Source organism: Gekko japonicus, unplaced genomic scaffold, assembly GCF_001447785.1.
Source record: "Gekko japonicus isolate JY-2015 unplaced genomic scaffold, Gekko_japonicus_V1.1 scaffold955, whole genome shotgun sequence".
NCBI lineage: Eukaryota > Metazoa > Chordata > Lepidosauria > Squamata > Gekkonidae > Gekko > Gekko japonicus.
The window spans coordinates 609,082-626,523 of NW_015163631.1; the positions used below are offsets into that span (position 1 = coordinate 609,082).

A 17,442-nucleotide genomic window follows, 5' to 3' on the forward strand; every position below is an offset into this window, starting at 1 on the left:
TACTGATGTGACGGGATTTTAATAATAAACTTGATATATATGTAAATTTATTTTAATCTAATTTCATCAACCTGAGCCCACCTAAAAATAAGAGCTTTTTCTCGGTGATTGGATCGAGCTGTGATTTATACCTTTCCACTTCCTATTCCCAGATTGATTTCCAAGTCCTAATTCTATCTGGGGTTTTTCTGCTCTTGATGTCAGAAACACAGTCGGCTGCAGAGCGCCATGGTTTATAACCTGTGCTGTGAGCCAGTGATTTACAGCCTGGCTTCCCCGCCAGGCCGCTAGATGCGCTTCTGCTGATCATTTCTCTCCTGCCCGGCACACGCTGACAGAAGGCGTCGGTCCCGGAATCAATTAGGTTTCAGCAACCCCTACAATTGGCCCCTAATGAACGCCAGATCCTGTGCTCAAACACAAACACACAACTCCCATAAGACTTGGTGGGATTCTCCACATGCGCGGCATGACCCCTGCAGTCCATGAGACCCCTTCGTCTTCACAGGGCCTGTCCCTTGCAGTGGAAGGCTCTCTTGGAACATGGCCCTAGAACCAGAGGGGATCTCTAGGGATGCCAGCCTCCAGGTGGGACCCGGGGAACCCCTGGAATTACAGCTCATCTCCAGACTACAGACATCAGTTCCCCAGGAGAAAATGGCTGCTATGGCATTGTACCCCACTGAGGTCCCTGTCCTCCCCAGGCCCCACCCCCAAATCTCCAGTTATACAACAACTGATTGTGTGAACTGACTCCATTGAAAAGGGTTGTGTTATAGAGGACACTGACTGGATAATATGAAAAATGAATGTGAGTGAGGCATCACCAATCTAAACATATGAATTCATACGCGAAGCTGCCTTCTATCAGAACTTTTGGCCCATCAAGATGAGTATTGTCTACTCAGACTGGCTGTGGTTCTCCAGGGTCTCATATATTGTCTGCTCAGACCGGCAGCAGCTCTCTAGGGTCTCGGGTAGAGGTCTTTCGCATCACCTGCTGCCTGGCCCATTTTAACTGGAGATGCCATGGAGATGCCAGCGACTGAACCTGGGATCTTCTGCATATGAAGGAGATGCTCTGCCACTGAGTTACAGCCCCCTGAATCATCTCTTGATGCCACAGTCAGGGGTCATTTCCTGCAGGAGCACACAGGAGCGGAGCTCCGGCAGTAAGGAGCCCATGGGGTGGGCACATGCAACAAGCCCCCACCCCCTGCTCCCAACAGCCCTCAGTCGGGCCACAAGGAGCAAGAAGCAGCCAGGTATGTTGCAGAGGGCCCCCCCCTCCATCCCGCCTTCAGGTACAAGCTCTCCCTCCTCTGTGAGGGCAGATCTGCGCGTTCCCCCCCCCCAATAGCTAGCAACCCAAAACAGTCCAGTGGAGCCTGAGCGGTGGGTGTTGCCTTCTGACACACTTCCGGTGATGCCAGGGGGTGTGGCATATGCAAATAAGTTATGCTAATGAGCCCCTGCACCTCTTTTTCTATTAAATGACCCCTGGCCACAGTTAGGAAGAGTTGTACATTTATGAACGGGCGGAGAGGAAAGCGATGTGCTGAAACAGTTGTGGGAGTGGAGCAGGGAAAGCCAGTAGAGAGGACTCACATGATGGGGATGGGGAAGAAAGGAGAACAAATGTCCCACAGCTGGCCCTGGGGCAGGCTACGAAGGAAGGAGTGGCATTCTGCCTCCAGTCTGAGCGCCCAGGCTCCACATGCCAGTTTCATGTCATTTTGGCATACCTGAGGGACCGCCTTCTCCCACATAGGCCCCAAAGAGCACTTCGGTCAGGGTCGCAACACCGCCTCGCTACCCCGGGCCCTAAAGAGGCCAGGCTTGCTGCTACAAGGGCTAGGTCCTTTTCGGTGGCGGCTCCTATCTGGTGGAACGAGTTCCCGGAGGAGATCAGGGCCCTGCGGGACCTGTTACAGTTCCACAGGGCCTGTAAGACGGAGCTCTTCCGCCAGGCTTTCGAATAGGAGCCGCCGCCGTCACCACTACCACCAACAGGGGCCGTATAGCAGCACTCCCGGAGACTGAGTGGCCGATTAACATCGGGGGGCCACAGTAACCCCCCTTGGAACGGGCATGTGCAATATGAAGAGAGGTTTTTAGTCACGCAGGATCCTTGGGCGTAGCCCAGTGTATTAATTGTTTTAAATTGTTTTATTGTGTTTTATTGCACTGAGTGCCTTACTGTTGTAAGCCGCCCTGAGCCCGCTTGCGGGGAGGGCGGGGTATAAATAGAATTAAATAAAGAAATAATAATAAATAAGGGCCTCGGTTACCTGTTGGGAACGATTCCCACATTCCTCATCAGCCTCGCCTGGTCCTCGTCCCTCGGGAAGCCGTGCAGCACCCAGCCTCGGAGGTGGCAGTCCAGCCTGTTCAGCCGATCCAACAGGACCTTGATGACCACGTTGTCTGCGACTGAAGAAAAGACAACATGCTTTTAGCTGGTGTCGGACACCTACGCGACTGATGCACGCGACACCTTTTAAAAAGAGACGAAAAGGGGGGATCTTGCTTGGTTTGAGGGACATTGCTTGTGACGTGCAAGGCTGAAGGAAGCAGGGAGGGGAGAGACGGTCGTTTCAGGATGCTCCCCTGATCGACGCAAGCAACGAAAGGCACAGGGCCTCTTGTGGCACTGAACGTGCGACCATGCCAAGTCCCTGCCAAAGTGAAGCCCTGTCTTTGGAGTGACTGGGATTTGAGATAGAACCAGACCAACCTGGGCTTGGCGGACCTGTGCTGCTACCGGGGGCTGCTGTGTGGCTGGGTGGAATTGTGTTGCTGCCACTCCCGGCTGGCTCAGAGGAGTGGGCAAAGGGGAGGGCTGCTCCGACGTGACCAGAGGGCCTTGGCCAAGCCTGGAGGCTTGTGGATGACTTCGTTTGTGCGGACGACCTCGTGCAGCAGCGGATGGGCTTGGACTGTTTCCATGGGGAGTTAAACCTCTGGGGTCCATTGGGTTGCCTTCCTGGAGGTTTGAGTGTGTGTGGGAGTTCCAGGGTGGAGGCGCTTGTGGGCCTCAGACCTTTTTTGGTCTCTAGCTCTGCTAGGGGCCTTTAGCCCATGCCAGCAGTTGCCATGAAGTGCCCTGGCTTGGGGAACTGCTCGGCCCCTAACGAAAGACCTAGGAGCAGACGGCCCAAGGGTATTAAACAGCTGCTACTCCTCTGTAAGGGCTATGAGCTGCAGGATCATTGCTCTGGAGATGGGACTGTGAAGCCACCGACCTCAAGATTACCCCAATGACGCATGAACATCTATTCGCTGCTTTAAGTTTTTTAATTTGAAATTAAATTGGGCTAATTAGGTCTAGTTAGGCAGTGTGGTAGGGACATTATTCCCACCCATTATATAATTTAATTAGATAGACTAATTTTTCTTACTTAGTGGTAGGGAGGGAGAAGAAAAAGAGATTGGATTTGTACCCCACCCTTCACTTGGAGTCTCAGAGCAATTTACAATCTCCTTCCCTTCCTCTGAGGTAGGTGTGGCTGAGAGAGCTCTGAGAACGGTGACTGACCCAAGGTCACCCAGCAGCTGCATGTGGAGGAGTGGGGAATCAAACCTGGTTCTCCAGATTAGAGTCCGCTGCTCTTAACCACTGCACCAAACTGGCTCTCACAAGTAAGAGGGGAGGCTTGCATTGGGGGAAGGTTGGTAAGTGAGAGCTAGTTACTAATCTTGCCTATTTGGATGTAGATTTGATGTTGTTTAGACCATGACTGTTATTGGAATTATTGGAATTACAGAGCTGCTAGAGTGTGGGCTGCTGTTGTGGGTGTGGGGAGAGTGTTCGATTCCCCATGCATTCGAATAAATCCACGGTTGATGAACAAAGTAGAATTTATTGTAAATCGATGGTTAGATCAGGAACACAAGAATTGTTAGTAATGACTACAAGGCTCATAGGGAAACATAATAAAGGAACTTGAACCAGGTTAGAGCCAATGAGCCCAATTCCCGCTGGCGGGAATGTAGATAAAACGAGCGCCCAATTCCTTGGGAACCCAACGGTTCTACAACATAAACACAAGTTCAGTTCTCAGGCATCAAATACATAATAAGCAGAGCAACGCCATAACTCCTTCCCACCTCCAGCTGTGTGACCTTGAGCAGTTCCGCAGCGTAGCAAGCAAAGACAGTAAACACCTACTCAGGAAGAAACATGGGGGGGGGGAAATGACCAGAGCATAAGGTAACATGTAGAACAGAGCACACCACTTAATGGCAGCTTGCTGACAGAGAGGAGGGAACAGGTAGATGGAGCTGGATAACATCAGCATTGGACTGGGGATCCCAGTGATCGGGGCAGAGGGAGGTATGGTGGTGGTGGAAGGTGGTGGAACGGAAGGAGAAGGAGATATGGTTATGTGCAGTCCACCCTCTATTTCCATCTCTGCATAGAAGCCACTGCTGCCAGAAATTCACCCAAAGCCAAAGTAATATGAGGATCGGTATCAGTGAGCTGGGAAGGCACAGAAGCAAGGGAAACCTTGGAAACTATCACCGGCTGTACTCACAGACCTCTCCAAGGGTCAGTCAACACACAATCAACGCAAATACGAGACAGAGTTTCAATCGCCCCAGACCCTCATACACATAATCTGTCCCAGTAAGGTACTGCTTGGAACCTACTCATGAAAACAGCAGAGGAGAAAGCATTTAGCTTAGCCAAAAGAAAAGCCCTCTGATATTTGGGGACAGTCAGCTGATGAGAATAAGATGGGCTGGTAAGCGGAGATGCAATTACCGAAAAACAGCGTAGAGAATACTTTACTAGAAGCAGAGACAGCCATAGGACCTGGGCAGCCCTCTGCAAAGAGGCATTCCTGAGGGGGTACCTGACACCCGCACCATTTTGGAGACGTTCTTTGCTTATTTTTTTTTTTTAAATTCTGGTTCCCAGTTGATGGAGAGTGCATTTTAAAAACGATCCAGTAGTTTGTGATTAATCAATTAGCTGAAGAAAAATTGGCAACCTGTGCTAGTAGACTGTCCCCTTGACACAATACGGGGAACCTTGCTTGTAGGGTCACTCAGGAGCATTACACTGTACCTCAGTTGCCTTTGGAGCCATCTCACTTGGACCATTTCTGCAGTGGCGAAATTCCCTGCACTGACGTTTTTAAAACTGTGTGTTGTGACATTTTCCACAGTAGATTTTTCCTCAACAGGCACAAACCCGAAGTTTTCTTCTTACCCTGCGTTCTGAGAATCCCCCGTTTTAGCGAGTTCTGAAAATGTGGGGTAAGGAGGAGAAAACTTTGGGTTTGCGCCTGGTGAGGAAAAACCTACTGTGGAAAATGTCACATGATGCACAGTTTTAAAAATATCAGTGAGGGGAATTTCACTACTGAGGAAATGGTCTTTTTTTTTTTTTAATAAAGATTTTATTGACTCCCCTAAAAAGGGGAGGTATTTCGCTTAAAAGAAAAAATGGGAAGGGTAGACAGTGGGAGAAAGAGAAAGCTGAGTGATATATAAACTGGTAAATTAAACTGTTAGTAATGTCCAATTAATCTTCTTGGGCTTCTTCTGTGTGTTGTCAAACTTCTTTTCTTAGTCCGGTCACGTGTAATTCTCTGTTAATATGTTAGTAATGGACTGCAAGAAGAACAAATCAGTCAATCCTCAAAGAAATCAACCCTGACTGTTCCCTGGAAGGCCAGATAATGAAACTGAAGCTAAAATACTTTGGCCACCAAATGAGAAGGGAGCACTCACTGGAGAAGACCCTGATGCTGGGAAAGATTGAAGGTCAAAGAAGACGGGGACGGCAAAGGATGAGATGGTTAGACAGTGTCATCGATGCAACGAACATGAAGTTGAGCAAACTTCAGAGGATGGCGGAAGACTGGAAGGCCTGGAGGGAGCTGGTCCATGGGGTTGCAAAGAGTCGGACTCGACTGTGCGACTGAACAACAACAATGTTCCTTTGAATTTCTGTTAATTAAAAAAATCTCTTCTGGGCACATTCAGAACCGCTTCTTTGCGTGCTGGGTACTTTTACTATCGCTGATGTGGAGGAGCTTCCTCTGTTGTCTTCTCCTTCCGGCTTGTTAGATCCTCCTTCGGGTTGCTGTTAACACACTCAGTTCATGCACTATAAATCCTCTTCCTTTCATGCCATTATTGGAGGTCCCCAGCTTTGAGAATGGTATTAATTTCATTTTCGCTTTTATATCCGCTCCCATACTCTCTACTGGGTTACTGAGGAAATGGTCTTAAACAGACACACTAAAGTTGTAACAGCACAGCAGACTTTTGTAAAAGCCAGGATATGGCGAGAGGAGAGGAAGAGAAGAGATCTGCATTCCTTCCATTACCCTGTGATTAAAAAAACGCGCAGGTAGCAATGTATGGTACATCTCCTGCTCATCCACATGGGACTTCCTTGAGGTTGTCAGGAAAATTGGATAGTCTCTATAATTGCCAGTTAGGTAGACTAGAAAGCTAGCCCAGAATCTCTTGGCCTCAAGTGTGCGACTAGTAAGCAAAGTTGAGTTCAGAATCCTCCTGATGAAGTCGTCAATCCTTGTGCTTTAAGGGGATTGTGACGCACAAGAATTTCAACCCATCAATTCCCTTTCATCCGAACTGTGTTTCAACCTCTGTCTCAGAGCAGGAAGGAAATTAGTCTCTATAGAGAAATCTCTAGCCTTTAACAAAAGTCCGATAGATTTTTTTTAGGTGGAGAGTTCAGAAACTGGGTTTAAAAAGGGGGGATATGACAGGTATGGAGACAGGCATCTGGTGGAGCAGGGGTCAGAGACAGGCAACAGGACGGGAGAGGACCCCAGAATCAAAATCAGCGCCAGGGCAGATTCTGACCCATGAGAGCAGTCCAAGGCTAGGAAGAAACATGGTGAAGATCAGGCTGGAGGGGGTGGTAGTCAGAATCCACAAGGCTCAGACTGAAGGGCCCAGCCTGGAGGCGGCAGCTTTATACCCCCCAGGTTAGGTCTGATTGCACCCTTCCGTCAGCTGATCCATGCTGCTCTCATTCACCCCCTCCTGGCAGGGTATGCCTCCTCCATTGGCCATCTTGAGGACGGCACTGCGGTGCAGGGGAAATTTGGCCCGCAGCCAGTTTGGTGTAGTGGTTAAGTGCGCGGACTCTAATCCGGGAGAACTGGGTTTGATTACCCACTCCTCCACTTGCACCTGTTGGATGATCTTAGGCAAACCATAGTTCTGGGACAGCTGTTCTTGAAAGGACAATTCTCTCAGAGCTCTCTCAGCCTCACCAGCCTCACAGGGTGTCTGTTGTAGGGAGGGGAAGGGAAAGGAGTTTGTAAGCCGCTCTGAGACTCCAAGTGAAGGGCGGGGTATAAATCCAATCTCCTCCTCCTCCTCCTCCTCCTCCTCCTCCTCCTCCCTATATTTTGGTGTTACTATTGTGATTGATGTGCAGACAGTTCTTACCAAATACAGTAAACCTTGCTTTAATGTTTTTAACAGGAAAACTCTAGGACCATTTCAAGCAGATATAAAAGGTAAGCACTTCTCAATATATCATTTAGTTATGTACTTCTTCTTCTTCTTCTTCTTCTTCTTCTTCTTCTTCTCTGAAGGCAAACAGCTCAGCAGGTGCTGCAGGACCCCGGTTGTGGCTCTTAGCTCCCATAGCACCTGATAGGGCTGGGGCGCAAAGAGAGGGTCTCTCGCAAGGCTGGCATTGCAGCAACGTGTGCCAGAAGACACAGCAAGTCTGGGTACCTATTGTGCAAGGAGGGGATTGGGAGGGAATACTTCTTATGTTAAAGTGCCACCACTTGCAATTGATACTCTTTCAAAGCAGTTCACTCACTCTCGAACACAAGCTTTCTTAGGAGAGAGTTTACTGAAGAGATTTGAGATACTGTATAGATGAACTCTTGGTCAGGAATGAGGGGCAAGGGGGACCCGGCGCAGAGGTCATTTCGGGGGGATCGCGGGGGATCGCAGTTCCCCTGGGTGAGGTGCAGGGGGCGGGGCACACGACGAAGCCCCGCCCCTTCTTCCGGCTGCCCCCTTCTTCCAGCCTCATTCTGTTGCAGAAGGAGGAAGAAGCAGGAGGGTAAGTTGGCGTCCTCCCCCTCTGCCTGGCCGAGGCCACTCCACGTGGCCTCCGCAAGGACTCCCAGCCCCATCCAGGAGCTTCCCCGAGGTAGCTGTGTTAGTCTGTTGCTGCAAAATAGTCCAAGAGTTCAAATAGCACCTTTAAGACTAACCTTTAAGACTAAGACTAACTGAGTGGTGGGTGTGGCCTTATGACACACTTCCGGTGATGTCAGGGGGTGTGGCATATGCTAATCAGTTATGCTAATGAGTTCCCCTAGCTCTTTTTCTACGAAACGACCCCTGACCCGGCGTATGACTCAAACTCATATTCCAGTCATACGTCATGCAATCATAAATGTAAGCAGTCCTAAGAACCCAGAGAGATACAACGGTTCAACTAGCCATTCAAAGTCTTATCATCTTCGAGGACATTCCCATGAGAATACTCCCAAGGTACTGCTTGAGAAAGTGGTTACTGCGTTGCCTCCCTAAACTACAGACATTCACACAGACTCACTCCCTCTCCCCCAGGAATGTCAGTGAGGGTGAGTGATAAGCAGATGGCTAGATACGTCTGCTGCAGCTGGGGAGTGGAGGGGGGAAGAGGGGCGGGGGGCGGTTACACTGAAGCAAGTGTCAGGACCCACAGCGACAAAGATGTTCACACTTGCAGGAAGGTTTTACTTTATTTGAAGCTATAGATGCATGGACAGGAACACTGTTAGGAATGATAGGTTAACTATGCGCATGAAAGGTTATAGTACATTCGTATTAAAGGTAAAGGTAAAGGTTCCCTTGCTCGAAAGCCAGTCGAATCCGACTCTAGGGTTGCGGTGCTCATCTCCGTTTCAAAGCCGAAGAGCCAGCGCTGTCCGAAGACGTTTCCGTGGTCATGTGGCCGGCATGACTAAACACCAAGGTGCATGGAACGCTGTTACCTTCCTACCGAAGTGGTCCCTATTTATCTACTTGCAATTTCTTGCTTTCGAACTGCTAGGTTGGCAGGAGCTGGAACTAGAGATGGGAGCTCACTCCATCATGCGGCACCCGGGTCTCGAACTGCTGAACTACTGGCCTTCCACAGCCTGCAGTTCAGCGTCTTAACCACTTGAGCCACCGCAGCTACATTCGTATTACATTCGTATTAGCAACACCCAATTACTATGGTTCCCCCGCGCGCCATGAGGCTTGGGAACCAACTGCTACCCAAAGCAAAACAGGTACGAGCTTCCCACGGCTCATCCTGCCTAAAGCCAAAGCAATGATCTAAGCGACTCCTCCAGTGGCCTTGAGAGATACGCGGTGCAATATAACGGGGGAAAGGAATGCGCACCTGCGAAGTGAAAGCAAAAATCTGGCAGCTTGCTGACAGCAAGTGATAACACTACAGGTACAGGTAGCCTTGTAGAAGGCGAACCCGAGTCAGACAGAGGGCGGTGAACCTCCAAGCGGGGCCCAGAGATCTCCTGGAATTACAACTGGTGCCCAGACAACAGAGATCAGTCCCCCTGAAGAAAACAGCTGCCTTGGAAGGTGGACTGTATGGCATCATACTCCACTGAGGTATACCCTGGAAAACCCTGCCCTCCCCGGGCTCCACCCCCAAATCTCCAAGCACTTTCCAATCCAGAGTTGACAACTCAACCCGGAATCCTGGTCAGCATTATCTATATATCTAATAGCCAAGTCGCCCCCTGGTGTGCGGATACTTATTTCCGCACATCGGGGGCAACTGGAGGGGAGGTTTGTGCACACGTGGGGCGGTCCCCAGCAATGTTCCCTCTAAGCTGAGTTAGTGTGAGCTAGCTCACCATTTTTTAACTTCCAGCTCACAGATTTTTGACTCAGCTCAGGAAAGATGGCTCCAGAGCAAACTAATGTTGGCAGTAGTCAACATGGCCGCTCACAACTTTAATGCCAGGAGCTCGCAAGGTAGAATTTTTGCTCACAGGACTCCACAGCTTAGAGGGAACATTGGTCCCCAGGTGTGCAAAAAAATCAGAAACCCTGTAAAAAATATTGGGGGGATGTTTAAATCCCTCTGAAACTGACAGAGCGTCCCCTGCGCATGCGCAGGGAACGCTCTGCAGCCAGCCTCTTGCCGCCGCGGAGGGGGAGGGGAAGAGAGCAGCGAGGGGGTGGAGGGAGGGGAGAGCAGCGAGGGGCGAGTGGCAAGCCGCTCGGCCCTCGCTTCGGTGCCGGGATGGGGGTGGGGTAGAGAGCAGCGCGGCCCAAGTGGCAAACTGCTCAGCCCTCGCTTAGGTGCCGGTGAAGCTGGGGCTTCCTTTCTCACTTTCCTAGGGCCAACTGCATCCAGTATATCTGTTTAAATGGCAAGAAAGTGTAGCTCCGATTTGGATCAGGGCCACACAGGGAAGGGAGAGGGGATTTAACCCTTTAAGCTCTTGCTGTGCTTTACGAATTGAAATTGTGGTCCCTATTACTGTTGTTGTTTTAGAGAGAGAGAGAGAGAGGTGTTCTTTAAAAACCTGTCCTTTTCTGATTAAAATGCATATAAAAGCTCAGAGAGTGCAGTTTCAATTAGTGAAAATGGACACGGGTTGAAGGGCCCTCTGCTTTACAGACTGGTGGAGATACAGGATCTCCTTTGGCCCTTAACCGCTTTGGGTGGAGGTAGCAGGGTAAAATATTTTAATAAATTCATAAAAACAGCTACATTAGTCTGGATTGCACTGGGGCAGACTTCAGCTCCACAAAGTGGGAAATTTGGTTGCCTTGAGATGCCTACGGGCAAATAAATCCATGGAAATTCTCAAGTGCATTTTGGGTTTACAAAACCTCCTCCGTGTCTCTCCCATACAACCCGTCCATCTCTCTCTTATACGCTCAAACACCACATCTAACTGATGGCTCGCATTGCGCTGCCTCTTTCCATCTCATCTGCCTCCTTTTCCCACCAATACTTTCCTGTCTGTTTTTCAAGCCAAATAAGCTGACCATTGTTGTTTTCCTGCTTAGCTTCAAAGCACTTGGAAGGCTCCTCTGACCTTCCACCCCCAACAGCTGAACCAATGGCTACAGCCTCCTCTTCTCAATGTCCCGAAGCCAGAATTCTTACCAACAGTAGCAACGGAGTCTTCAAAGTCTGCACTTTGCATTTACAAGATGGGAAAAAAACACAACTTTCCTACAAATGGAGCTGTTCTATGCTTTAATTTGGTCCTAAAAACTACCCTAAATGAGATAGCCAGACAGTGGGGCAAACCCTACGATTCTCATCTGAATCGCACTTCTGTTCTCCCACAAGATTTCTGCCCATCTTCCCTCCCACTGCAGTCACACCTGAGCTAGGGTTGCCAGCTCTGGGCTGGGAAATTCCTAGCGGTTTTAGGGGTGGAGCCTGAAGAGGGCGTGGTTTGGGGAGGGGAGGGACTTCAGCGTAATTGTCACGGAGTCCACCCTCCAAAGCAGCCATTTTCTGCAGGAGAACTGATCTCTGCTGTCTGGAGATAGCTGTAATTCCAGGAGATCTCCAAGCCCCACCTAGAGGTTAAGAAATCCTAGCCGGGTAGACGGCCTTGGGATGAACGGTTCGAGAAACAAATAAATATTAAACAACATGGGAGCACAACCTTCATTACGTTAATGAGGCGAAGATAGGAAATTCATCCAAAGCAAAACTGAGGGACTTCCTCAACCATCCAAGGACAGTAACCAATCATTAGGAGTAGCTACCTCTAGGGTACAAGTCGGGCCCGGAAGAGATGACAGTCAGCACTGTACAGTCATTACAATGTCGGGCTACAGTCCGGGAGATTCAGGGTCAAACCCTGATGCTGCCATGGAAGCTCACAGAGTGTCACACCCACTGGCATGAACGAGGGGGGCTAGAAATTGTTTGGAAAGGACAACTGGAGGGTCTGGGATGTGGCCGAAAAAAGGAACATTTGGCTTTCAGTGGTGCTGCCATTTGAGACAATCCAAATTTGGAGGAACTAACGCTGCCTGCTGTGCGCTCGTTTGCTACTTGCTCAACCTGTACAATCTCATAGATAACCAATAATAATTAATAATAATTATCGTATGGCATTCGTACGGCGCTGTGTGTAGAATAGCCAGGAGATCCTAAGATTGTCTGGCAGCCTCAAGTTCTAGCTCTTTTAGTGTTATGCACCACTAGGTGGTGAGCTAGACTTGATTTTTAAGGCAAGAGATGTTCAGAGGTGGTTTGCCATTGCCTGCCTCTGCGTCAAGGCATCTTTGTAGGCTACTCAGCTAGATTTAAAGGCTACAGGATCCTGGATCTAAAGACTAATGAGATCACAATAAGCAGTTCTGTTCATTCTGATGAAAGAGAAAGACCTTCAGATTCAGAGAGGGCTAACACTGAAGCAGACAGCCAGATGGTGTCTCTTGCTGTGGGAAACACCAAGGAAGAGGAAGTTCCTGAGGTGATCCTGGCAGATGAGATTACCCAAGATGCTCCACAAGAGCATGTGTAGCTTTGTTTAAAGCACTCTGCTAACTAGCGGGTACTGGACTAACTATACCAGTTAACCCAATAGCCTCCTGCCTTGGAAACCCCACTGAGGTCACCGTGGGGTCCCTTCCTGTCTCGCTCCGATCTAGCCATAGTGATCCATGCAATGGTCACCTCCAGGTTAAACTACTGTAACTTGCTCTATACAGGGCTACCCTTGAGACTAACCTGGAAATTACAGCTGGTCCAGAAAGCAGTGGTGCGGTTACTAACAGGAGCTCCATTGATGGCTCAGATTCAACCAATGCTCCACCAGCTGCATTGGCTCCAGGTTGAATACCGGATCAGATTCAAGATGTTGGTATTGACCTTTAAAGCTCTACATGGTCTGGGACCAGAGTATCTATGGGACCACCTCTCCTGGTGTATCCCTCAAAGAGCACTTTGCTCAGGGGAGAAGAACTTACTGGTGATCCCTGACCCAGCTGTCCTCAACCAGAGCCAGGGGCCTTTTCAGCCCTGGCACCTACTTGGTGGAACTCTCTGCCAAAGAACATCCAGGCCTTAATGCAGTTCCACAGGGCTTGCAAGACAGAGATGTTTCACCCAAGTATATGGTTGAGGATAGCAATGGGTCCCATCTATCCTGCCTCCTCCTTCCTCCTCTCCCCACCGGGAAAGAAGGAGGAGGAGAAAAAGAAGAGGAGGAGGAGGAGGAGATTGGATTTATACCACACCCTTCACTACCTGAAGGAGTCTCAGAGCGGCTTACCAACTCCTTTCTCTTCCCCTCCCCACAACAGACACCCTGTGAGCAGTGTTCCCTCTAAGCTGAGTTACTGTGAGCCAGCTCACAGTTTTTTAGCCTCCGGCTCCAGAGCAAACTAATGCCAGGAACTCACAAAATAGAATTTTTGCTCACAAGAGGGAGCATTGCCTATGAAGTAGATGGGGCTGAGACGGCTCTTGACAGAAACGGCTCTTTTTCAAGAACAGCTGCGCCAGAACTATGGCTTGCCCAAGGTCATCCAGCAGGTGCAAGCGGAGGAGTGGGGAATCAAACCCGGTTTCCCCCAGATTAGAGTCTGCACACTTAACCACTACACCAAACTACTTATACATCATCTGTACGTTCACGCTGAATTGTTTAGGTGTTTTAATTGTTTTAACTGGGTTTCACATTTAAATTTGTATCCTGAAAATGTTGTACCCCGCCCTGAGCCCTGTTGTACAGGGGAGGGCCTGGGTTAGAAATCAAATAAATAAATAAGTTGGCTGCCATTTGAGGGCACTTTCCACCACCACCCTCCCTTCAGAGTGAGCAAGTCACCCTCCGCCCAATCAATCCATTCTTGAAAGGAGACTCAGGATGTTCCATGATGAGGCCAGAGAGCAGCCAAAACGGAAAAGGACAGAAATAATTGCAAAACTGCCCACTGCTGAAGGCTGCTGTTTATCTAGCAGTGAGCTCCTGCCAAATTGCTCTTGGCTCTCCGAGCCGGCTAACCGGGTGTCTGTGGCTATTATGTCCCTTCTTTCACCAATCTTGGCCTGGTTGCCAAGCTGCCTGAGCAACTGACATCGGCGAAAGCGACCGTGTGCTGCAAAACGTGCAGTCGGAAGGACAAAGAGAGAACCAAGGCAGCGGCAAGGTGGGACTCTCGAACTGTTTCCCGTTTAAATCAGTGCAGGTTTATCAAGAGGGCTTCAGTTGCCTTGGGGAGGGAGGGAGGGAGGGAGGGAGGGAGGGAGATGGAGCTAAAAACAAACAGCCAATCCTGCTATACAAGGCTCTTTTTGTAGAAAAAGCCCAGCAAGGAACTCATTAGCATAATAGGCCACACCCAACAGCAGGAACTCATTAGCATGTTGGGCCACACCCCTGACAGCACATTAGCACATTAGGCCACACCCCCATGTTACCAGAAGTGTGGTTATCCAGCCACACCCACCTTTTGCTTGTTATTCTGTTTACCTTGTTTGCTGCTTTTTTGTAGCAGGAATCCCTTTGCATGTTAGGCCACACCCCTCCTAAAGTAGCCAATCCTAATGAGTTCCTGCTGTTGGGTGTGGCCTATTATGCTAATGGGTTCCTGCTGGGCGTGGCCAACTCAGGAGCCAGCCGGAGCTCCGTTCCTGTGTGTTCCTGCCCAAAAAGAGCCCTGCTGCTATATTGGGATGAAAACGGCGTTCTACCTTCCAAGGTTGCTGTAGGATTGACTAAGATAATATGCGTGGAACACTCTGAACAATGCCCTAAAGAGCTATATGAGTGCTATTTACTATTTTTGCGTTTGTTTTGTTTTTGGCCATCAAGTTGCCAAGACGATTCACGGCAACCTCATAGGTTTTTCAGGGCAAGAGATGTTCAGAGGTGGTTAGCCATCTCCTGCCTCTGCGTAGCGACCCTAGACTTCCTTGGTGGCCTCCCATCCAAGTACTCATCAGAGCTGATCCTGCTTAGCTTCTGAGGTCTGACAAGATGAGGCTAGCCTGGGATATCCAGGTCAGATCTATTACTATTTACCTATTTATTAAGTTTCCCCCCCTGTTACTCACAGGAAGGGAAAAAGAGCTGTGCAGGGTACTGAAACTCTGCCCCGCTGCTACTTCTCAGAATGCATTGGAGGCATTGCCCTCATTCTTCCAAGCACTGCCTTCAAAATTAGATTTATTTATTTATTTTTTTAAAAAAGCACAGGGATGCTGAATTGTGCCTCCTTCATCAGTTCCTCCCCGTTCTGGCGCGACTGCAGAAAACTCCCAGCCCTGCCAGCAACGTGCTGATGATACGGAGAAATCTGAAACATCCATTCAGCTCTGCCAGCTGCGCTTAAAACCCTTCCAGGAATTCGACGTCTCCCCCCTCCCCCAGCCCTCGTTTCAAAGAGAAAAAACTAAACACAAAATCCCTCTCAACATTCTGAATCCAAAAAGTACGGACCCACCATGAATGCTGATGGAAAGACCTCCAAAATTCGCATGCTTCAAGCTTAACATCTCTCCTGTTTGAACCTTTCCCACCCCCGTATCTTTGCTGTTAAAAGAACACACACACGAAGAAGCTTCTGACATCTATTGACCCACTCCTATAAATCCTTGATATCCATGAACCTTGCAACATCACTCTCAGGACAGAGGCTGGGGGAACTCACGGACCTCGGCTACTGAAAAGTTGAAGCCCTTTTGATAGGGCTGTCCATTTAGTCTTTTCCCGCCTCTTTGAGACCTCCCCCCCTTCCCCTGCAAGGTCTAAAGCCTTCCACCATTAATTCAGATGCCTGAGGGTTGATCTCGCGGTTTGACAGTTAACATCTTGCCCTGAGTATCAGCTACCGCCAAGGGCTACTTTCCCTGGCTCAGTCTGTCATCCCTAAATTCGGCAAAGCGTGAGAGCAGAATACCTCATTATTCCACAAAGGTCAAATTGGTTTAATATTATTTGAGACCTCCAGGGAACCCATCGGTTTTTTTCTGCTGACCATGAAGTCCGTGGGAGTTCAGGTTCTTTTGGTATCTCCTTTCTAAAAACATGCTAGCAAATGGATTTGGCAGTGATTTTTTTTTTTATTATTATTATTGGCTACAGCCCCTGGCCAATCCAGTGGGGGACGGCTAGCCAAGAACCGGGCTCTGACTTTTGATGGAACGAGGTTTGCTACCCTGGGAGCTGTCCTAGGTCCTGCAGACCCTCTGCCTTGCTTCTTGCTGCCTGTCGGCCTCATGGAAGTCAGATCCCTGCAGACTTTGCCCATCACAGCTTGGGCTCTTGGCCTGTCTGAAACAAGTCAGACCCCAGGGACGATCAGTTGTACGCAGCCACAACAGCACACAGGATTCAGCTTTTGGAATTTTACCTCTAGTGCTCCCCTGCCCCAAAGGTTGTGATGGCTCCATTATAGTTGAGTTGGCAGCAAACAAATATGACTGGGTGGTCATGGGCTGGGGACCGGCAAGCAGTCAGTTTTGCCATAGGTCCCACATGCCATAGTATCATATTAGTAGACTTCTGGCGATGGTCATTTAGGGGCCTGTCATTCCGCAGTACTCAGCTCTGGCGAAGAGACTCTCTGGGCAAACAAGGCAACCTGTATTTGAGCCTTGACAAGTTTCATCAAAGCAAAAGCCTTTAGCCTAGCTTCACTTGGTCTTGTCTCAAGCAACGATGGCAGTGGAACACGGCACAGAATCCTAAGCACCGGTCAGCATTCTAGTGGAAGAAGTCAAAAGTTCAGGAAGCCAGAAAGGCTTGCCAAATGGTGGCGGAGGCGGAAAGCGCCGCCAAGTCGTAGCCAACTCACGGTGGCCCTGTAGGGTTTCCAAGGCAAGAGACATTCGGAGGTGGTCTGTCATGGCTTGCCGCTGCGTAGGACCCCAAGCTTCCTTGGTGGTCTCCCATCCAAGTACTAACTCGGACCGACCCTGCTGAGCTCCTGAGATCTGACGAGTTCGGGCTACCCAGTTCAGGGCATGGATGAGCCACTCAGCACTAAGGGGTGGTGGTGGAGGAAAGCACCATCGAGTGGCAACCCCATACAGTCTTCAAGGCGAGAGATCGTTCAGAGGTGGTTTTCCATCGCCTGCTTCTGTGCAGCAACTCTGGGCTTCCTTGGTGGTCTCCCATCCAAATACTAACCGGGGCTGACCCTGCTTAGCTTCTGAGATTGGGCTAGCCTGTGCCATCCAGGTCAAGGTGCGTACAAAATAGCAGTCTCAAACTGCTGCCCTGGAAATCAGCAGGGAGGCAGGCTCCTGTTTGGCATTAACCAGGAGGGCTTCCTGGCTGATGCAAGGCTGAGGAGGAGGAACTGTGCCTCCACTGCTGACTGTCTTCTCCGGCTCTCTGGCTCCCAAAGTCCACTTCAACCCTTTGGCTTTCTTTACAGAAGAGTCTTGGATTCGGGGGTGGGGGGTGGGGGAGCTGGCTTCACACTGAGAGA

General features: G+C 49.6%; 1 protein-coding gene across 1 annotated transcript in view; it reads right to left on the reverse strand.

Annotated features, from left to right (window-relative positions):
* AK8 (adenylate kinase 8) overlaps nt 1–17,442 on the reverse strand; it is a 125,308-nt gene that overhangs the window by 65,450 nt on the left and 42,416 nt on the right. The window contains exon 7 of the mRNA XM_015407537.1: nt 2,292–2,433. Within this exon, the coding sequence (XP_015263023.1) occupies nt 2,292–2,433 (142 nt within the window). The remainder of the gene's footprint in view (nt 1–2,291; nt 2,434–17,442) is intronic.